At 32.7% G+C, this 19,821-nt stretch overlaps 2 protein-coding genes across 2 annotated transcripts; one reads left to right on the top strand and one right to left on the bottom strand.

Moving 5' to 3' along the window:
• Window positions 1–169: 169 nt before the first annotated feature.
• On the top strand, window positions 170–14,801 carry LOC105329188 (tetratricopeptide repeat protein 13). The gene is made up of 24 exons (XM_011430370.4): window positions 170–460; window positions 897–994; window positions 3,112–3,187; window positions 3,340–3,410; window positions 4,182–4,247; window positions 4,390–4,482; window positions 4,776–4,892; window positions 5,139–5,252; window positions 5,447–5,529; window positions 5,716–5,857; window positions 6,408–6,512; window positions 6,922–6,988; window positions 7,108–7,264; window positions 10,111–10,282; window positions 10,434–10,470; window positions 10,628–10,772; window positions 10,947–11,030; window positions 11,326–11,407; window positions 12,078–12,181; window positions 12,504–12,636; window positions 13,077–13,156; window positions 13,355–13,433; window positions 13,673–13,752; window positions 13,993–14,801. The coding sequence occupies exons 1-24, from the start codon at window positions 208–210 to the stop codon at window positions 14,108–14,110; spliced, it is 2,556 nt and encodes an 851-aa protein (XP_011428672.3). The 5' UTR covers window positions 170–207; the 3' UTR covers window positions 14,111–14,801.
• A 1,400-nt stretch (window positions 14,802–16,201) lies between these two features.
• LOC105329189 (probable methyltransferase-like protein 24) lies at window positions 16,202–19,709 on the bottom strand. Its single transcript, XM_011430372.4, has 6 exons — window positions 19,267–19,709; window positions 18,484–18,593; window positions 18,233–18,361; window positions 17,988–18,062; window positions 17,693–17,834; window positions 16,202–17,255 (listed from the first exon to the last, which is right to left on the bottom strand). The coding sequence occupies exons 1-6, from the start codon at window positions 19,534–19,536 to the stop codon at window positions 16,893–16,895; spliced, it is 1,089 nt and encodes a 362-aa protein (XP_011428674.3). The 5' UTR covers window positions 19,537–19,709; the 3' UTR covers window positions 16,202–16,892.
• Between the last annotated feature and the right edge of the window lie 112 nt (window positions 19,710–19,821).

Genomic DNA, 19,821 nt, shown 5'->3' with positions numbered 1-19,821 from the left:
ATACTAGACTAGCTGGACATAGTTTATGGTTTTGTTTTAATAAACGAGAATATAAATCTTAGAAAAGGCATTATATAGATGATCATAGTATCATCGCGAGAATCATGCACCTAACCTAGCAGAGTGTAAGTTGGTTTGAAAAAAGGCGCGCGTTCAAAGTCTACTGGAGCTCTTCTCTGTAGAAGGGACTTAAACACAAACGATGACATGGAAGGCAAACAACTACTCGTGTTTACATGCCTTGTTTCATGTTTATTTGCAATTAATGTATACGATTTAGAAAACATTCATGTCGAGAACGAAGATGGAACTACCCAGATATTTGAAGTTAAACGCTTGGAGCCCATGAGTGGGGAGGCATGTGCCATTTGTTCACAGAACACGGTGAACTCGTCCCCTCGGCTTGCTCCCATTCGCTCTAACGTTTTCATTGCAGTTGGAGAAGTGGCAACAGAATGTGGTAAGATTAAGCATTACTTTTTAAGCATATTTAAAGTATTTCAAATCCAATGTTTTTTATTCACATTTTCCGATTAGAGATCTGATAATCATATAGAATGCAATCATTTTATCTATGCAGTGCTGTGATCAAGTTTTATATATCTACATGTAGCGTTTATAGATCCCTGATAATGCAAGGGATTAAAAGTGTGATGGGTTGATTTATTGTAGATATTGTATTACATGTTAACTGTAGTCATTGGTAATGCTTGTCGTTCAGATGTTTGTATGATGCATAATTTCCAAGAACAGATATTCATTCTGTATATCACTTATGAAGTGGCCACTTAGTACATCACAAAAACCCACTCAAGTCATCATCCGCTTGAAGCCACAATAATCAGATAATGGCTTCATGTGAAAAATGGAATATGATGATACAATTTTTATTGCAGAGGAGAACTCGGCAAAACTTCCAGTTGGTCTCTGCTCAAATGCGAAGGACCAGGGTCACTGCACCAGGGATGGTGTCTCTTGTGAGCACTCCCCAGAGGTATGTGTGTGAAGAAAGTTACATCTGTTTGTTTCCTTACTGCAGAGACATAAATAACAGAGATTGGCAACTCTGCCGTTAGCGTGTTTTGTTGTTGAAATATGTTTCAGAACCAACCTTACTTATACATTATTAATTATTACTTAGTCTAATACATATTAGTAAATTGATATATTGATCTTAAACCAAAAGTATACTGTTTTTATGAAAAATGTGCATAGGTTTTAGACATTTTTGAAACAAAAAATTAAAAAATAAGATTAATATATCGAAAATATATTGGCCAGCTATAAAACATCGGCAAAATCTTGGATGACAGGTAGCCAACTGCGTCCTAAAACTCGTCTTTTAATATTGTTTATAAGACATTAACTCATGAAAATGTAATATATTGAATGTTTTGGTAATAGGTTTTAGCTGTTTATATTTTAATATAATTGTTTATTAGAAAGATATACTGATTTAAACTGGGAATACTTTACAATAGGGACCGCAAGATTTCGATCAGTTGCCAATCTCTGTTATATGTCTCAGCTTACGGTAACTAACTTTATGTTACATGACAGTTGTTCCACTGCTGGTGCAGCAACCTTGATTTGTATATTTTTAAATTTATCTATTCAAGGTTCAAAATCTTTTTCTTTTTAAATAATTGCAAAATGCCCCTTTTTTAGTGTCTGTGTGTGTGTGTGTGTGTTTGGGGGGGGGGGGGGGTCAAAATATTGAATCAGATAAAGTATAGTATAATAATGCATTTATTATAATGGTACATGTCAGGGGTGTGCAATTACCATCGCCCGACGCCCGGGGCTACCGATTTTAGAGGTCGGGCTAGCAAAAACATTAACTGTGGTAGCCCGTCGGGCTAGTAAATCATAACCAGAGTTGGCAAAATATGCCAGTAAATTTGCAGTGTCCTGGTAGGAAAAGTGTATCGTCATTGTTATCACAGAGGCATAATATCTGCTCCTTTTAAGTCATGATAGCCTAAAAATTTCTTAAGCATTTTTTTCTCGTGCTACATTCTTCTGAGAAAAAACACTCTGCTGTAAGTTTCACACTTTGAAGTTTTACCGACAGTGTTGAACTGACCATTGGCTAGACGAGATAGTCACGCCTCACTGCACATAGCTTCCGTAGTTACCTGTGCAGCTGTTTCAAGTGACATCACTGTAAAATGATTTCTTTTTCTGTAATATGTATTCATTGGCTTTTTTAAATATAATTTTTTTTACAGAGAGAGAGAGAGAGAGAGAGAGAGATGCATTACAGAGATATTATAAATTTCTGCACTAACTATTCTCATAAACACATTTTAAAGTGACCTGCTTGGTGAATTAAAAAAATATTCATATTTTGCATATTATTATTTGTGCATTTTCCATTATTTTTGATTAAAATTTACCATTACGTAATTAATTGCATAGTTGTATTTTGTAAATGGAAATTAAACAGGATAAAATGCATGCACACATAGATAGTTGCAGTGATTTTATAGAGTCTGTTCACATTCACAATGTTATGTTTGGTTTTTATTATATAAACGGTACCCAAACCAATTAAGTTGAATATTTTGGAACTAGTCTACCACAGAAACATGCAAGTAATAAATATTTCGTATATTAATAATTATATACTAACTAGTATCATACAGGGTTTTTTTTTTATAAAATGAAATGTCGACATGTCCGAGATAGTCTGGCTAGTAACTTTGAATCTTGGGCTAGTAACTTTGGTACTCCCACTAGCCCCTGGGCTAGTGGCCAAATTTTGTAATTGCACACCCCTGCATGTATTTGTATACACATACATGTACCAGTTTAATAAACGCAATATACTATTAGTCTGTACTTTGAAATCAGATCTGTAAGTTTATCTGAGACCTGGTAATGTTGAGTTGCTGTTCATATAGAAAATACAAAGAAGTACCGGTACTGGTACAATTACAATGATTAGTAAGATGTTTATATTTCGCAATAGAACATGTATATATGCCTATACTTGTACGTGTATTTCACCAGTCTGTCTACAGGTTTTTGATGTATTTTTGTATACAACATGTATGACAAATGTTGTGTTATACGTTTTTTAATTACCGGCATGCTTTTTTACTACAGGATCTTGCTGAGGATCTTTTAGCCAGTGAAAAAGTGCCAATGCAAACTAAAAATAATGATATCGATTCCAAGTTGGGTAAGATTTCCAAATGTGAATTTTTGTGATATACTGCATACATTTGTATTCTATGCATCGGATTGTCTTTAAAATATTGTAAAAGATATAATTATATTTGATGAAATTCATAATTGATATACATGTACTATACCGGTATTTTCTAATTTCAGCTCTTGGATTTGTGTCTATAAATGTAGGAAATCTTGATGACGCTATGCAAATATTCAACAATATCCTTGTGGTATGAGACTTTGCATATTGTGAAGTATATTTGTATCATACATTGCTACTTTGATATATACTGTAAACCAACTTTTATTCGCGAAAACTTTATTTCGCGATATGCTGGAGATAAACTGGTTTGCGACGACTATTTTTCGCGACCACACTTGAACCGCACTTGTTTTGATATAACACCCATACGGCAAAGACTAATTCATGGCGAGAAATATTTGAGATGAAGAGGCTCTTGCGAATCTCGCAAATATTTCTTGCATGCAAATAAAAGTTGGTTAACAGTATTTTTACTAGAAAAAGTTTTGTTTATTTGGTTTTAAATCTACAGAGTAATGAAAAAGATAACTATTATCTATAGTATCCCATTATCAACTACATGTATATTATATACACAGTACAAGCATAAAATCTATTTGCTTAGAATGATGAAATGATATTTCTCTGAAATATATGAGAAAAAATATATATATATATTTTACTGCACTTGGCAGTATACCTGGTACATTCTAGGTTTTATCAAACACTCCTATGTCCAAAAAAAATTGCTTTAATTTAAAAAAAAAAAAGCTTATCAACATTTAAATTTCACATTTTAATTATACACGTACCTTGTGGTTCAAAAACTGAATTTGATACTTGTAGTTTTTAATTTCAGATAGAGTGACATGTGCATTATCACTCAGAGAGTTTATTAACCTTAATACCGGTATTTAAAAAGTTCAGAAAAAAGGACTTCATGTTTCTTGTATAAATCGAACACTTTAATTGATTTCAGTATCACCCTGACTCGGTTGGTGCTTATTATGGGAGGGGCATTGTCTATCAAAGAATGGGTATTCAGGTAATACTTCAGATTTCTCTGAAATTCTTTCATTTAATCATTACTAAACAAATTCCAATATACTTTGCAAGTAAATGTATGATTATGCCTATAAACTGTAACACTTAAATGTGACTTAAAATATTTTTGTTTTATAAACAAGGAAATTGCAAATGCAGCAAAGAGTGTTCGTGAATTCACTGAGGCCATAATGAAAGATGAAAACCACCATGAGATTTATGAAAGGAGAGCAGAGGTCAGTCTTGAGAATTATTCAGATACTCACTGAGTGAAAAGTAAAGCTGATATTTTTGATAGATAAGGAAGAAAGTACAGTTGAACTTCGATATCTCGAATACAATGGATATGTCGAAGTGATTTGGAAGTCCCAAACACTTATTTTTTAAGTACTTTACCATCGATATCTCGAATACTTGGATATCTCGAAGTTTTTTAAACAGTCCCATCTAGTTTGAGATAACGAAGTTTGACTGTATTGTTAAATCTCATTTGATATTTTAGCAAGTATTATTATTGAATTTCTTTCAGTCATACATAGCTCTTCAACATTTCAATGATGCTCTGAAAGATCTTAATATTGCTGCAAAGTCCAGTTCATCCAAACGCTTGTTTTTTATTCGAGGCATAGTGCACCTTTTATTGGAAGTAAGAACTATTTATGGTGCTTATGAGAATTTTAAAAACTTGCATGTATATCCATTTTTTTATTCATGTACACTCTACTTGTTCCTTATTCCTTTATTTACCAAATGCATTTGGAATTTTTTTTTTAATTACCATTTCGATTCCATAAAAAAACATTCTCTGAGGTATAATAAGCAAGTTTAGCATTTGTAGCAGTATCTATTGCAAAAGCTGAAGAGTTTATTTACATTGGTATGATTTTGATAGAACTTTGTGGAGGCAGAGGAAGATTTCAGGAGGAATCTGGACACAGACAATTCCTTGTATGTGGGCTCTTACTTTCACTTGGGATTGGCTCTGTATTATCAGGGGAAAGTCAGGGTAAGCCAAGCAGTCTAAACTAGAAAAAATAAAAATGCATTATTCAAATATTATTATTAAGTTCACTCATGTGGATTCATCAACCTGTAAAAGAGAAGAAGAAAGAATTTAGAATGTATTACTTGTTCATGTACTGGTATTTCTAATGGGTCATGACTAAATGTATTTCATTTGGATATTTTTTGTTTTTACAGAATGCAATTGAAGTCTTTAAAGACGTTTTGAAATTAAAACCTGACCACGTAGAAGCCTCAACAAGTTTAGGTCAAGCTTTCAGGTATATATCATTCTTTAAGATTGTTACTTACCTGTATTTAATTTCCTATGGACAATGGATGCATGATTCTTACAGATATGTACACATGTATAGAATCAGTGAATCTTTAATATTACCATTGTAATGACGTGAAGTTCGCGGTTTACAAAATGAATGATGTATACATGTAAATGTTCTAATTGACAGAGAAATAGGGAACTTGAAACCTGCATGGAAGAGATTTAACCAGTCAGTTCACATGAACCCTAACCATGCCCAGACATGGCAGCTGTGGGGCAGTATGTTGTACACTCAGGGCGAGCATCGGGGGGCCAGGCTCCACTTTGATGTACGTACATGTATATTGAACCAGAGATTAATTTATATGATCAGACTCAACTTTGATGTACCGGTATATATATTGACCTTTTTATGAAGGAATTGATTTATATGTACAAATTTGATATCAAAATAGTACATTGACATTGAATAAGTTTACAGTACATGAATGTTCTTTTATATTAACATTTGCAAATATTTTTTCTTATGTGAACCTGTAGAAAAGCAAAAAGTTTCATTTCTGTGTGAACTATTTCATAACTTCACAATGATTACCGCACATGCTTATTGTTTGATGGTTGCATTGTCGTAAACATAAAAACACAGATATGTTAATAATTCTGATTATTTTTCTTTTATTAAACATAAATAAAAGTAATAAACAGCAATGTTAACAGTTCACCAGAAAATGAACTTGGTTGGTCACATGATCAAATTCTGTAAAGCTTGAATGGCTTTTTTAACTTGTTTATTTCTTAATTGAACTTTGGTTGCTCTAGCAAATAGCAATTCTCTGTGTTAAATGATGCCTGTAGACAAATTTATGATTCTTTTGGTAGAAATGCCTGGATATTAATCCGTCCAACATCAATTGCCAGTATATGAAATCATTGACCTATATCACCATGGGAAAATACTACCAAGGACTCAAATCATCCATGAAAGTAAGTAAAGCTATTTTAACAAGACCTCAGACTTTTGGTATGGTGTAACTTCTTTCAGCAATATATGTTGAAGCGACATGGTCTCAAGTAAAAAATGCACAGATAATACAAGAGTGGACAAATCTTGTCTTTTCAATGAGCCATGACTGAATGGCAGACAATGAAATACACAGGCAAATGTCACATTGCTGTTTGACACAGCTACCCAAAGTCCAAGGTCTTGGTAAAATGGTTCTATTTTGTCTAGTCATTGATCGAAACAAATCTTTCTGAATTTTCAAAGTGCTTGTAAAAATAGTTTATCAATTCTTAACATTATAGTGATACAGTATATCATTTTATTGATTTGTAATAAAGTATGGGTACAATGATATGAAGTTGAAATAACCAGACTGTGCTTTATTTGAAGGTCATGATAAATAATACTCCAGCCATTAAAGCAAGTCCTGAGTTCATCAAAGCTCATTATCTTAGAGGTTTGTAACTCTGACTCCATTTACTCCGACCCTTCATTTATAAATATTATCCATTGTGATACTTAGCTTTTATTTTACAAGATCAAAGAGTAAATATTGTTTTAATTCTTTTACTACAGAATATGCAAGATTCCTTCATTCAAAACTTGACACCCCTTTGGTCGATTTAGACATAGATAGTTTTCATCCAGAGTTCAAAGATAGATGGACAAAGCAATTACCTTTTCATTTTAAAAAAACTTATAAAGAGCAGCCCGGACTCCAACCAGAAATCAAGTAAGTATGGTACTTGTTTAAGTGCATAAGTGATATTTCAATGAAGAAAAGGGTAAATTCCCACTTGTTAAATACCGGTTATTCCCCAAATTTAATGGTACCTTGTAAGTTCAAATAAGAAATTAACACCCAGGACCTAGTTTCTGCTTAGACCTGTCTGCTTTACATGAAAGGTGGTGTTTTTAGCTCACCTGAACCGAAGGTTCAAGTGAGCTTTTCTGATCACCCGTTGTCCGTCGTCCGTCCGTCCGTCCGTCTGTCCGTCCGTCTGTAAACTTTTCACATTTTCAACTTCTTCTCAAAAACCACTGGTCCAAATTTAACCAAATTTGGTACAAAGCATCCTTATGGAAAGGGGGTTATAAATTGTAAAAATAAAGGGCACAGCCCTTTTCAAAAGGGAGATAATTGCGAAACAGTAAGTATAGGGTGCATGTCTTTAAAAATCTTCTTCTCAAGAACCACTGCACCAGAAATGCCAATATTTACACAAAAGCTTGTATATATAGTGAAGATTCTAAATTGTAAAAATCGTGACCCTCGGACCAAAACTGGGGCCCCAGGCGGGGTTCAAAGTTTAACATAGAAATACATAGGAAAATGTTTTAAAAATCTTCTTCTCAAGAACCACTGCACCAGAAATGCCAATATTTACACAAAAACTTGTATATATAGTGAAGATTCTAAATTGTAAAAATCGTGACCCTCGGACCAAAACTGGGGCCCCAGGCGGGGTTCAAAGTTTAACATAGAAATACATAGGAAATTTTTTAAAAAATCTTCTTCTCAAGAACCACTGCACCAGAAATGCCAATATTTACACATAAGCTTGTATACATAGTGAAGATTCTAAATTGTAAAAATCGTGACCCTCGGACCAAAACTGGGGCCCCAGGCGGGGTTCAAATTTAACATAGATATACCTTAGGAAAATGTTTAAAAAATCTTCTTCTCAAGAACCACTGCACCAGAAATGCCAATATTTACACAAAAGCTTGTATATATAGTGAAGATTCTAAATTGTAACAATTGTGACCCTCGGACCAAAACTGGGGCCCCAGGCGGGGTTCAAAGTTTAACATAGATATACCTTGGGAAAATGTTTAAAAAATCTTCTTCTCAAGAACCACTGCACCAGAAATGCCAATATTTACACAAAAGCTTGTATGTATAATGAAGATTCTAAATTGTAGAAATCGTGACCCTCAAATCAAAACTGCAGCCCCAGGCGGGGTTCAAAGTTTAACATAGAACTACATATGAAAAATGTTTAAAAATTTTCTTCTCAAAAACCACTTCACCAAAAATGCCAATACATACACAAACGGTTGTATATATAGTGAAGATTGTAAAAATCGTGACCCCTGAACAAAAAGTGGGGCCCCAATAGGGGTTTAGATTTTAACATATATAGGAAAATGTTTTAAAATCTTCTTCTCAAGAACTATAGTGCAACTGTTTGGGATATTACTATGCATACATGTACATCCTTAAATAATGTAGATTCAAAAAATTGTAACTCCCGGACAATTGATGGGCGCCAAGAGGGGTTCAAAATTTAAACATTTTAAAAAATATAAAGGAAAAGTTTAAAAATTTTCTTCTCAAGAACTACAATGTTTTAGTTTGTGGAATTTCTATGCCTTCGCTCATGTAGATTCCTAATTGGTAAAATCATGACCCCCGGACCAATACTGGGGCCCCAAGATGGGGTCAAAGTTTATTATAGAAATATAAAGGTAACGTTAAAATATCTTCTTCTCGAGAACTACAATGCCTCAATTTGTGAGATTACTATCATGCATACAACCTTGGATAATGAAGGTTCGACAGTTTTAAAATAGTGACCCCTGGACTAATACTAGGGACCCAAGATGGGTTTAAAGTTAAATGTAGAAGTACCGGTATATATGGAAAATGTTTAAAAATCTTCTTTTCGAGAACTACAATGCATCAATTTGTCAGATAACTACGTAAGCACCCTCAAATAGTGTAGATTCGAAATTATAAAAGCTGTGACCTCAATCTAATACTGGGGCCCCAAGAGGTGTTCAAAGTTTAGCATAGAAATATAGAGGGAAAATGTTGAAAAATCTTTTTCTAGGGAACTATAATGCTTCAGCTTGTGAGATAACTATGCAAGCATCCTTAAATAATGTAGATTCCAAATAATTAAAACTTTAGCCCTGGACTAATACTGTGGCCCCAAGAGGGGTTCAAAGTTTAACATAGAAAGATATATTGAAAATGTTTTTAAAAAGTTTTTCTCGAGAACTATAATGCTACAGTTTGTGAGATTATTATGCAAGGATCCTCAAATTGTGTAAACTCTACTGAGTGGAACCAAGAGTTATCTTTCTTGATGTTCTGTACAGTCTGAGAGTTATTTCTCTTGAAGTGGAACTCTGCTACGTTCAGTTTTTCAGGTTGTGTACGTGCGGTCCTACCGCAGTGCTACACATTTTCATTCCTATGTTACTGTTTATGTTGTTCAAGCCAACCATAAACCTCGGACCATAACTGGGTCCCCAGAAAGGGGTTCAATGTTTAAAATAGAAAAAGCATATGCTACGAAATGTAATGTTACAAGGAACTGCTGTTCAGGTGAGCGATGTGGCCCATGGGCCTCTTGTTTGATGCATGCATTTATTATTTGATGCACATTGATGACTGATTTCTGAATGTGTACCGTATTGATTTTAAAATGTTGTCAAAGTGAATTGATAATTGTTGGAATGCATTTATAGCATGTACATGTAATGTCTACTGTATGTAAAATTGTTATTTTACGGCTACGCTAAGGACAAATATTATTTTTATTAATGATTTTTTAAAAATCTTTTCAGCGATGTGTCTTATGTCTCCATCATGGATTATGGCCGAGAGCTACAAGGCCTCATCTGTAAAGCGCACAGAGTTGGTTTTTCCATGCAGGTTGCGGCAGATGGATATTTGCCCAGCAGGAGACATAATTTTGCCATGGGATTAGCCTCAATGCACATTGCTCAACTTTTAGATGTAAGTGTTCTGACTAGAGGAAAATCAATTACTTTCTGTACCATCCACACCATTCAGTGTTTTATGAAAGTTTTTTGCAAAAAGAATTTGGTGGAAAATATGTGCTTGTGAACTGTTGTTTCTATATTCTAAACCCCCTTTTTTCTTTCAGAAAAGATGGAGAGAAATTAGATTAAACAAACAAATAGGTATGAAATTGATGTTGCATTAAGGCAAAAAAATAATAAATTTCTATACTTTATAGATATGCTGCTACTTTGATGTTGATATTCTTTGATTTCATACATTCAAACATATAGGTTAACAAAAGATTGCTGTTATTTTTTGCGTATAATGTAATTTCAGATAGATCCTTAGATTGGAGAGAAGTTTTTAACATAGCCATCCAGTATCGGAGATTAGTTGATCCAGAGCAGCCAATTTTCTGGGTAGATAAGATGCCGGATTATAGTACAGAAGAGGGCTACCACACTGAAATCAACTTTATTAAGTAAGGAATAAATGTAGATGAGTTCCTTATGACTTAGTAACTTAAATATTTTTTGTAATACCCTTGCCTATATCTTTCTGTTGTCATAGACAACTAGATGGTGTTTAGTGGTTTTTGAATATCAGTCATGTATATAAAAGATATATCTGATAACATTAAGTATTGGTGTTGCAGGGGAGATGTGCAAAATATAAAAGTAATGCAGTATTATGACCTGGTGTTCAAGCTTGCGAAAACGATGCTGGAGCATTATGCAGGGTAAGCTTATTTGTATTTTCATGTGAAATATTTGTACACAGAATCAATAAAATTGCTAATATCTGCAAGAAAATTCATGTGCATATACAATATATAATATTTTCTGTAAACTTTCTCCATGTCCAAATTCATGCTTTTTAACTTTAACTGCTAGCTTGATTTTAAAATATTGTGTAAATAAATATTTTTACTATTTACAAACTTGAGTTCTGGTGGAATGGTGATTTAATGAATATATTTAGAATAGATTAAATGCATCAAAAGCCTTAAAAGTAACAATTTTTTCATTTTTTAGAGAGGAAGCAGTATTTTATCATGATCTGCGACAAGATGTTGAGAGGGCAAAGACCTGTGATGATTTACTCATGATAGCCAGAGTAAGTATAACTCATGATAGCCAGAGTAAGTATAACTCATGATAGCCAGAGTAAGTATAACTCATGATAGCCAGAGTAAGTATAACTCATGATAGCCAGAGTAAGTATAACTCATGATAGCCAGAGTAAGTATAACTCATGATAGCCAGAGTAAGTATAACTCATGATAGCCAGAGTAAGTATAACTCATGATAACCAGAGTAAGTATAACTCATGATAGCCAGAGTAAGTATAACTCATGATAGCCAGAGTAAGTATAACTCATGATAGCCAGAGTAAGTATAACTCATGATAACCAGAGTAAGTATAACTCATGATAACCAGAGTAAGTATAACTCATGATAGCCAGAGTTTGTATTACCCATGATAGCCAGACTATGTACATGTATTACCCATGATAGCAAGAGTAAGTTTTAATTATGATAGCCAGAGAAAGTATTACTCATTTTAGCCAGAGTAAGTATAAATCATGAAAGCCAGAGTAATTTTTATTCATGACAGCCTGAGTAAGTATTACTCATGACAGTTAGAGCAAGAATTAGACTGAAAAAAGGAAGAAAAAATCTTGAATTCTCATTTTAAACTAGTTGTTTTATGAACAGTCACATTTTATAAATGAAAGAATTTAAACATTGAAATAAGTTTTTTTTTTCTCCTCTTTCAAATGTAGAAGCGTAACATAAATGAGAATGGTTTCATGGTTTCCACCCAAGTGCCGAGCTCCAGGAGTGATGAGAGGCTGGACGGCTCAATGGTGGTCTTGTCTCGAGATAAGTAGGTCATCAGATATCTTAACATGTATATGTACAAATATATTAAAGCACAGGAATAAATATTGTACATTTGTCAGACATTTTTTTTGCTTCAGTTCCTGTTACATCCTTCTTTTTTCAGATTCTTATATTTCTCTATTGCAATCTGCATTTTAGACCTCATCACTAGTTTAAGTTTACTCTTAGTAATAATGAAATCATGTTAAAACCTAAACCCTAGAGTCAAACATACATGTAAATACTGGCAAAAACACCCCCTGTTATTTAACTTAGTGTTTTTTGAAAGGTGGTTGACACTTATTTTCCGTTCTTGACAATTATAGCAGTAACAAGATGACATTTGCCATCAGCATTGTGAACAATAAGGCTCGTACCCAGCTGTATCATGCTGAGATAGACGCAGTGTTCAATCAGATTCAAGAGGAGATCAAAAGGATAGGGATAGGCAAGGCACTGGTAGGTGGATCAAACAACTCGGGAGCAATATAAATGATGCATACATGAATTTTTTCTGAATTGTATTTGTAAAATAACATTAGTCATGATAGTGTGAAATTAACCTGTGCATTTACCTTATTAAATCTTTGCTATCATTATTATTGATAAAAAATTGAAATATTTAAGTTTTGAATAAAAGCAGTCTGATTAAAATCAGATCCTCGATGCTCCTGTTTTTATGATACGTAGCGACATATCATAAAAACGAGAGCATCGAGGGTCTGATTTTAATCAGATTGGAATATAAGTTGATAGATATGTACCGGTAAAAAAATTACATGATTCAGACTAAATTTTCCCTTAAAGAATTGTGAATGATAAAAAAGGAAATTTTTAATAGAGAAATTCCATACAATTTGTAAGGAGGGAGATTTACAATTGTTGTTGTTTACTTACAGAATACAGACTCTGTGATGGATAAAATATTAACAATGATGTACTACATTTATAATCTGATGCCCCTGACAAAAGGAAATAGGTAATGTGTGAACTTCTTAAAAAAGTAATTTAAAAAAAAAATTTAAGAAATTTGATACATATTTTACTGTTTTAAAGTACCAGTAACATTTTTCTTTTTTAAAGAGAAATTCAGACAGTATAAAGACTGTAAGAATACTGTATCCTTGGACATGAAAACATTTCTCTGTTGTTGATGTGTGTTACAATTTGCTTTCAGTGCTGTAATATATTCAGTTGCTGTGGGGATCATCATGTCCGTCAATAAATTTGTTTTTGGAAAGATTCCATCAGGGAAGGTTCGTTATAAAATTTACACTTCATTACTATTATAAGTTTGTAGCAATGTGCTCTCTGTTGGTTGATCTTTTACCTAATATTCAAGAAACTTAAATGAGATTTACAAGCAACTTTTCTGCATGGACATTTTTGTTTACGGATGAGGTGTTGCACATTGGGAAAATGAATGAAAAAAAGTACTTCGATTAAATTGTCTCCGAGACATGAAATTAGCTTAAATCTTAAAAATCTTTTTCAGCTTTTAGAAATGGAAGCCATATTGTCTGGCGCTCCTGATGCTTTCATACTGGTTACTAAAAACTGGATGAATGTGAGAGGGTAAGCAACCTCACAAATATAAAGCTTGATTTATAAACACAACCTTTACAGAACTTGATCATGTACAGTGTAGATACTTTTTTTTATGAATTTTTCAAAACATAAAGCTTAATTAAAGAGTACTTAGACACAGGTTTAATGTTGATCAGAGAATTTAACCAAGTTCTACAAAAAATTTTTTCAGTGGTATATATTGAATAGAAATTTGTTTAAAAGACTTTTTTTTTTAAATTTCTACAGGGCGGATGTTCCAATCACCATTCACCCCAAAATATGGGATGTGTTACCCACAGTCCGCCATGTTGTTGAAGTATTGAATGTCAATACAGATCTTTGCGTTATGCCAGCAAATCCATGATCTCCGAAACCTTCACATCGAAGTCCTGTTCTACAAACTCTCTATGCAAATGCAATTCTTTTTTATCAGTATTCTGTAGTGTTATTTTCTTTTCCTTGAGAGTAGAAAGATATATGCACAAATTAACAATGATATTGTGGGCAGTATTCTTAGTTCACCTGTTTTAGAGATAATTTTATTCACAACTTTTAGGAGATACCTAAAGTATGGTAATATGTTAGTATTTTCATTGTTCTTGAAACAAAATTGCTTTCTTTTAATTTTTTTTGAAATTTTTATTTAATGTGAGGTACCAAGTTGTTTCTTCACAAAGCTAATTTCCAACTGAACTTTTACAACCTGATGTAGGACATTGTTTTTGTTTTTTTTTAATTTTACTGATGTTAAAACTGTATGTTAACAATTTTCAAGGCCTGAAAATATAGTTTTGATTATCTTTTAGAATACATATACATGTATTTACAAATATGTTATGAAATGTTTTATAGCACAGAGCAAATTACATGCAGATTTGTCTGATCATACTACTCGAGTTGTATTGGTTGTTATAAGTGTTGAGGACTAACCATTTAAGACTGTGATTTGGGAGGGGGTGTTTTGTTAATCTATGCAGTTTGTTATACATATCCAGTTTATATGTAACTAATTCTTACTTTTGTATGTTTGATGATATAAAATGCACAAGCAGTGATTAATATTGTTACTGGTTATTTTTTTAATTTAGATTTTAAGGATTGAAACGTATTATGGTGGGGTTTTTTCATTAAACCTTCTATACTTTCAATTTAACTGACACAGCGAACTTAAATCGACAATGTGTCATGTATCTACATTATAGGTTTAGGAGACTTCAAATTAAAATTATGTTTTCAGTTTCATTGATTTCACCTATATGTGAATGTATCAGTGTTGAAATTTGATTTTTCTGGAACAAACAAAATGAAAAGGTGGTAGGGTCAAGGTCATAGGAAATGTCATGGTCAGAAAAATATGACACTCTTAAATTACCCTTAGTAATAAGTTTGATAAAATTACCTTTAACTGATTTTTTTGAAACAGAGGTAAAGATGTAGTGTAGAAAGATAGATGGAGGAAAGATGGAAGGCAAGGATAACAAACAATACTCGCCCTGCCTGGCCGTATACTTGATAGTACAGTAACTGCTTCCCCAAAACATGGTATTGCACTGTTGATAATTAAACCACAGGCCTCTGAATTTTTATCAATAAGCTGTTAAATGTATGAGATTGTGTATACTTATCTCTCTTTCCATTCATCTAATGGCTTATTGATAGAAATTCAGAAGCTTGTGATTAAACTGAGTGTGTGAACAAGCGGATAAGCATTACTTTATCACTACTGAATGAGCAGCTTTTGTAGTCTTGTTCTAATAAAAAAAATATATGCATTCATTATAGTACAGGTTTCAATAAAACAAGGAAAAGATTATTCCAGTTAAAACAAGTTTATATTTGCTCAAAACTTTGATGTAATGATGCAGCACAGATAAATTTCCATATATTTATTTCAGAAATTGGAATGCACCTTTAAAAACAAAATAACAAAAAATATATTGTTCACATACTACACATGTATAAATGGAATGTATAAAAGGTATATTACATTTATGATTTGAAAACTGAATAATCACTATTTACATTTGTATTGTTATATATTGTACATACAAAGTTGAGAGAAAAAATCTTGTGAACACAGCAACAATTTCATTAAAAATCTTGGTACAAAATATCACAACCATTTCATTATAAATCTTGGTACAAAATGTCACAACCTCTTCATAACAAACCATCATAATTACAGTGGGGTTTTTTTCTAGTAAGAGAACATATGTCACACAATGTAATTTAAAATAAATGATAACACGGCCAAACAGTTACTCTAGTATGATAAACACTCCTATGAAGAAAAAAACAAATTATTGTTTTTAATAAAGCAAAAGAAACTATAAAGATGAAGGCATGTTGTTTAAAAAACCTTTCTTTATGTTGGCCAAAGATCAAGCATTGGTTTGGGCTTGTAATAAAAAAAAATTCAAAATATTTATGCAGCAGTGTCCAAAATATTTTCTAACTGATCAAGACACACAATGAGTTAAAGGGTACTGGTATTTTTAATTGGAATTTAAGTTATTAAACTCAATATAATCTCATCATAACCTGACAGTCAGTTTGCCTGGTAGAATTAGATGCCCAGGAGAAGGTGACTCAGGTCTTCATACTGTGGTCTCATCAATATTCATTGAACATCATATTACAGCAATTTTCAGGATTTCATTATTGAGTTGATCCACAAAATAAAATGCCAATTGAGTTGAAATATCTAATAAGTCATTGTATTGATAAAATCGATGGTCACAAATATTTGTATCCTTGAAGCTGTGATTTTCACTAAATTCACAAAAATTGATGCCTACAAATATTCATGAAACCACATTACACAATACGGATAGCAATTGGTCACATTGAGTAACTCAGGTGATCTGAAATTTGGTCTAAAAATAATGCTGTTTTCACATTAGATAAATACATGTCCAGTACACTAAATATTTAACTATAAAATGAAATGAGTGTTATTTTAAATCTTGAGTATTATGCCTTTATCCTGGTCAGGGGTTGCATGGTGATGACCATGAGCTAAAACATATGAAGTGATTGAAGTCATCCTTTGTCTTTGATAAAGATAACAGAATACCAAAAATAGCACGTGGAGCTCTCAAAACAAAACAAAAAATTTTGGATTTCATCATTTCAAGGCAATTATATTAATTTTCCACTATGGTATAGTTTGAGGTTACAAAGTTCATATTGACATAGTGCAGTTCATAGCAGCTGAAATAGGTTTTGACGGCATATGTCACATGGTATTCACAAAATGGATTTCTTCGGTGGTTGAATTTACGAAAGTTTTTCTTTTCCAGTCCCTTCAACAATTTCACCATTTTTAAGTAATCATCCACTGTGGCATGTTTCGGATTGTTTTTGTTCTTGAACTTGGCTAGAAACTCGGGAGTGTGCATTTCAAATCCAATCTGTTTCACATTGTCCAGAGAATTATCAGATAAAATGTTGGCAAGAATCTTCCATTCGGTATACTCCACATCAAACTTCAGATAGTCAATGATGGACTGTTTTGAAAAAAGCAAACAAAAAAGAGTGAAAAAATATGTTATCAAAACTGTTTTGAAATGTTATTTGAATTTAACCAAACTGTGAGACCAAATCTTGGAGGCTGATAAACCTATAACATAGTTTTTACATCAGGTTAAACCTGTATGTAAAATACATGTATACATAAGAAGGGCCTTAAAGATTTACAGTATACATAATATAACAAAAAATTTGATGACACAAATAAAAGTACCGTTAACACAAATCATGAAAGAGTTAATCTTTAAGTACACATTCTAATAGCAGTGTCCATATAATTTTTAAATGGCCCTCATACATGAATATTTAAACAATCCCTATTTCTTTATTTTTCTCATATTTTTCTCTGAAATGAAAATTTTTAGCACACCAAGAATATTATCCAATAATTACAGTTTATAAGCAATTGTCTCACCTTTGTGTGACCTTCATCTTTCAAATGCTGACTCAGTGTTTTCATTTTCCATCCTTTGCTGTTGATTCCATTTCTCCCACCTAATCCAATTTTTTGGAATGTGATTAGATTGCTTCGATTATGATTTTTCAGATCTTTTAAGCTGGAAAAAAGGGTGTAGCAATTAAAGAAATCTAAATCTGGGGGCTCTTCTTACATTGTAAATGTTGAATGAATTAATTCTCTTCTTAATCTTTCAAAATTTACCCTTTATTTGTCTGATAACGTATATATTTACAAAGATCAATCTACTAACCTTGGATCAAAAGCCAGATCCCTACAGCCATAGATTTTGGAAACTGCGTCATCAAAGTTCCAGTCATTTCCAATACTGCAATGAAAGATTAAAAACCCCTATGATAAGTAAAATGTAGTGTGTTATTAAAATCATACTTCTTACAGATTATCCTGTATTTTGTTGGTTCAATTGTTCAAGGAAGGCCATCTTAATGTACCATTTGTTTCTAAGATATTTCAAACAAAGAAATGCTGAGGACTTACCCAAAGGAATATACAAGACATGGCTTTTTCAGACCAAATGGGGGTGAAAAACAGACATTATATCCCCCATCATGCTGAAAACCTAGTCGTTTATCTTGTTTGCAGGTAACATCTTTCTGTTCCAGAAACCTGCGTTATAATAAAAATTACAATTCCATTACTCCAAGGCATTGGTATATACATCTAGTGTATTTCTCAAGATTATATTTTGGAATAAAACTTAACATAATCAACATCGGGCATGAGCTTACTTGTAAAAGTTCTCCTCAATTTTGGGTAGTGGTAAGGATGGTGAAAAAGAAAGCTCTTCATTTTTCTTGACAACAATTTGTGGAACAAACTTTGTTGGTTTTGGTGTGGGCTAAAAAATTATTTGTAAGATGAAACCAAATGTCATTTTAATGTATTCATGACAACTCCATACATACTATAGGTACATTGAATCAACAACTATTATGCAATTCATTGACAAACTGAAGTTAATGATACATGTAAGACAACAGATTTCAATTTCCTATATATCTTTTAAACTTCTTGTTTTTGTAAATCTGCAGTTCACTCTCATGAATTTTTTTCTCTGACAATGATAGTGATGGTGTGGGGGTGAAATCGTTGTTTTTGTGTTAACTATCCCAGTGTTTAAGGACAGGTTTTTTTTTTATCTTATGCAAATATATGTATTTGTACAATCTCTATATATTTTTTTAATTCATAAAATCTGTCCTAAAAAATGTTTGCTTTTTTACACCGAATATGGAACTGTAGCTCCCAGGTCGTCCGCCTTATCTTTTTAAGACCGAGAGCTACAGACCTGCAGCTAGCAAGCATGGTAAAAATAAAGTCCTTTAATGCAAAAAGATAAAATGTTTAATTAAAGAAAATTTCAATCGATTTCAGTTGTTTTTTAAGTAGTAGGTAATGAGAGTTTTGATGCAGAAAAAACCTGTGTACAGTGCATTCAAGGATCAAGATGCAAGAGAATAAAGTCAACATAACACTCTATATCATAGCCGATTTTGCTAATTATCATTTACCATCCAATCATGACGAGGTCGTATAAAAATTCCTATATTTTCCTTCGTGTAATTCCATTTCGGTACATGTTTTCTGGCGTGATTGATTCGAGCTCTCTCGTCGTAATCTCCGTCTCCATACTCGTCGTACTCAAAGACATTTCCGTGATGATTGTAACTACGCCATGGAATCAAGCGGAAGATATATATAACAATTATCAAGAAAGCAACACATGAAAACAGTCCAATTTTCTTCTTGGACTGCATACTAACATTCCAGAACCCACTCATTTCTTCATATCACCGAAACGTTGCATTTCACGTCTATGTCCTCATGCCATGATTTACATTAATGGGTTCTGTGCATGTTTTGGTTTCATGTCTTTAGTCAGAATGAGCCAAATTTTCCATTAATCTTCAGCAGAATTTCTGTTTTCCTCATTAAAATTGTAACCGGAATGAAATATAAACACACTAATTTAAAAATGGTCACAAAGGAAATATTTAATCCGGTACATTATTTGATGAGGATGGATGCTAAATACTTAAATTAAAGATTGAATATTGGTCTTTTGT

Source organism: Magallana gigas, chromosome 6, assembly GCF_963853765.1.
Source record: "Magallana gigas chromosome 6, xbMagGiga1.1, whole genome shotgun sequence".
NCBI lineage: Eukaryota > Metazoa > Mollusca > Bivalvia > Ostreida > Ostreidae > Magallana > Magallana gigas.
This window is presented reverse-complemented; position numbering and strand designations above follow the sequence as displayed.

What these genes read in the sequence shown, in the direction of transcription:
- LOC105329188 (XM_011430370.4), top strand. Translation starts at nt 208, where the DNA reads ATGGAAGGCAAACAACTACTCGTGTTTACATGCCTTGTTTCATGTTTA. An exon ending in ATCAAAGAATGGGTATTCAG is followed by an intron (nt 4,248 to 4,389) that starts GTAATACTTCAG and finishes TTTATAAACAAG; the next exon opens with GAAATTGCAAATGCAGCAAA. An exon ending in ATTTACTCATGATAGCCAGA is followed by an intron (nt 11,408 to 12,077) that starts GTAAGTATAACT and finishes TTTCAAATGTAG; the next exon opens with AAGCGTAACATAAATGAGAA.
- LOC105329189 (XM_011430372.4), bottom strand. Translation starts at nt 19,536, where the DNA reads ATGAGTGGGTTCTGGAATGTTAGTATGCAGTCCAAGAAGAAAATTGGA. An exon ending in GACCTCGTCATGATTGGATG is followed by an intron (nt 18,594 to 19,266) that starts GTAAATGATAAT and finishes ATAATTTTTTAG; the next exon opens with CCCACACCAAAACCAACAAA. An exon ending in TGTCTTGTATATTCCTTTGG is followed by an intron (nt 18,063 to 18,232) that starts GTAAGTCCTCAG and finishes CTTTCATTGCAG; the next exon opens with TATTGGAAATGACTGGAACT.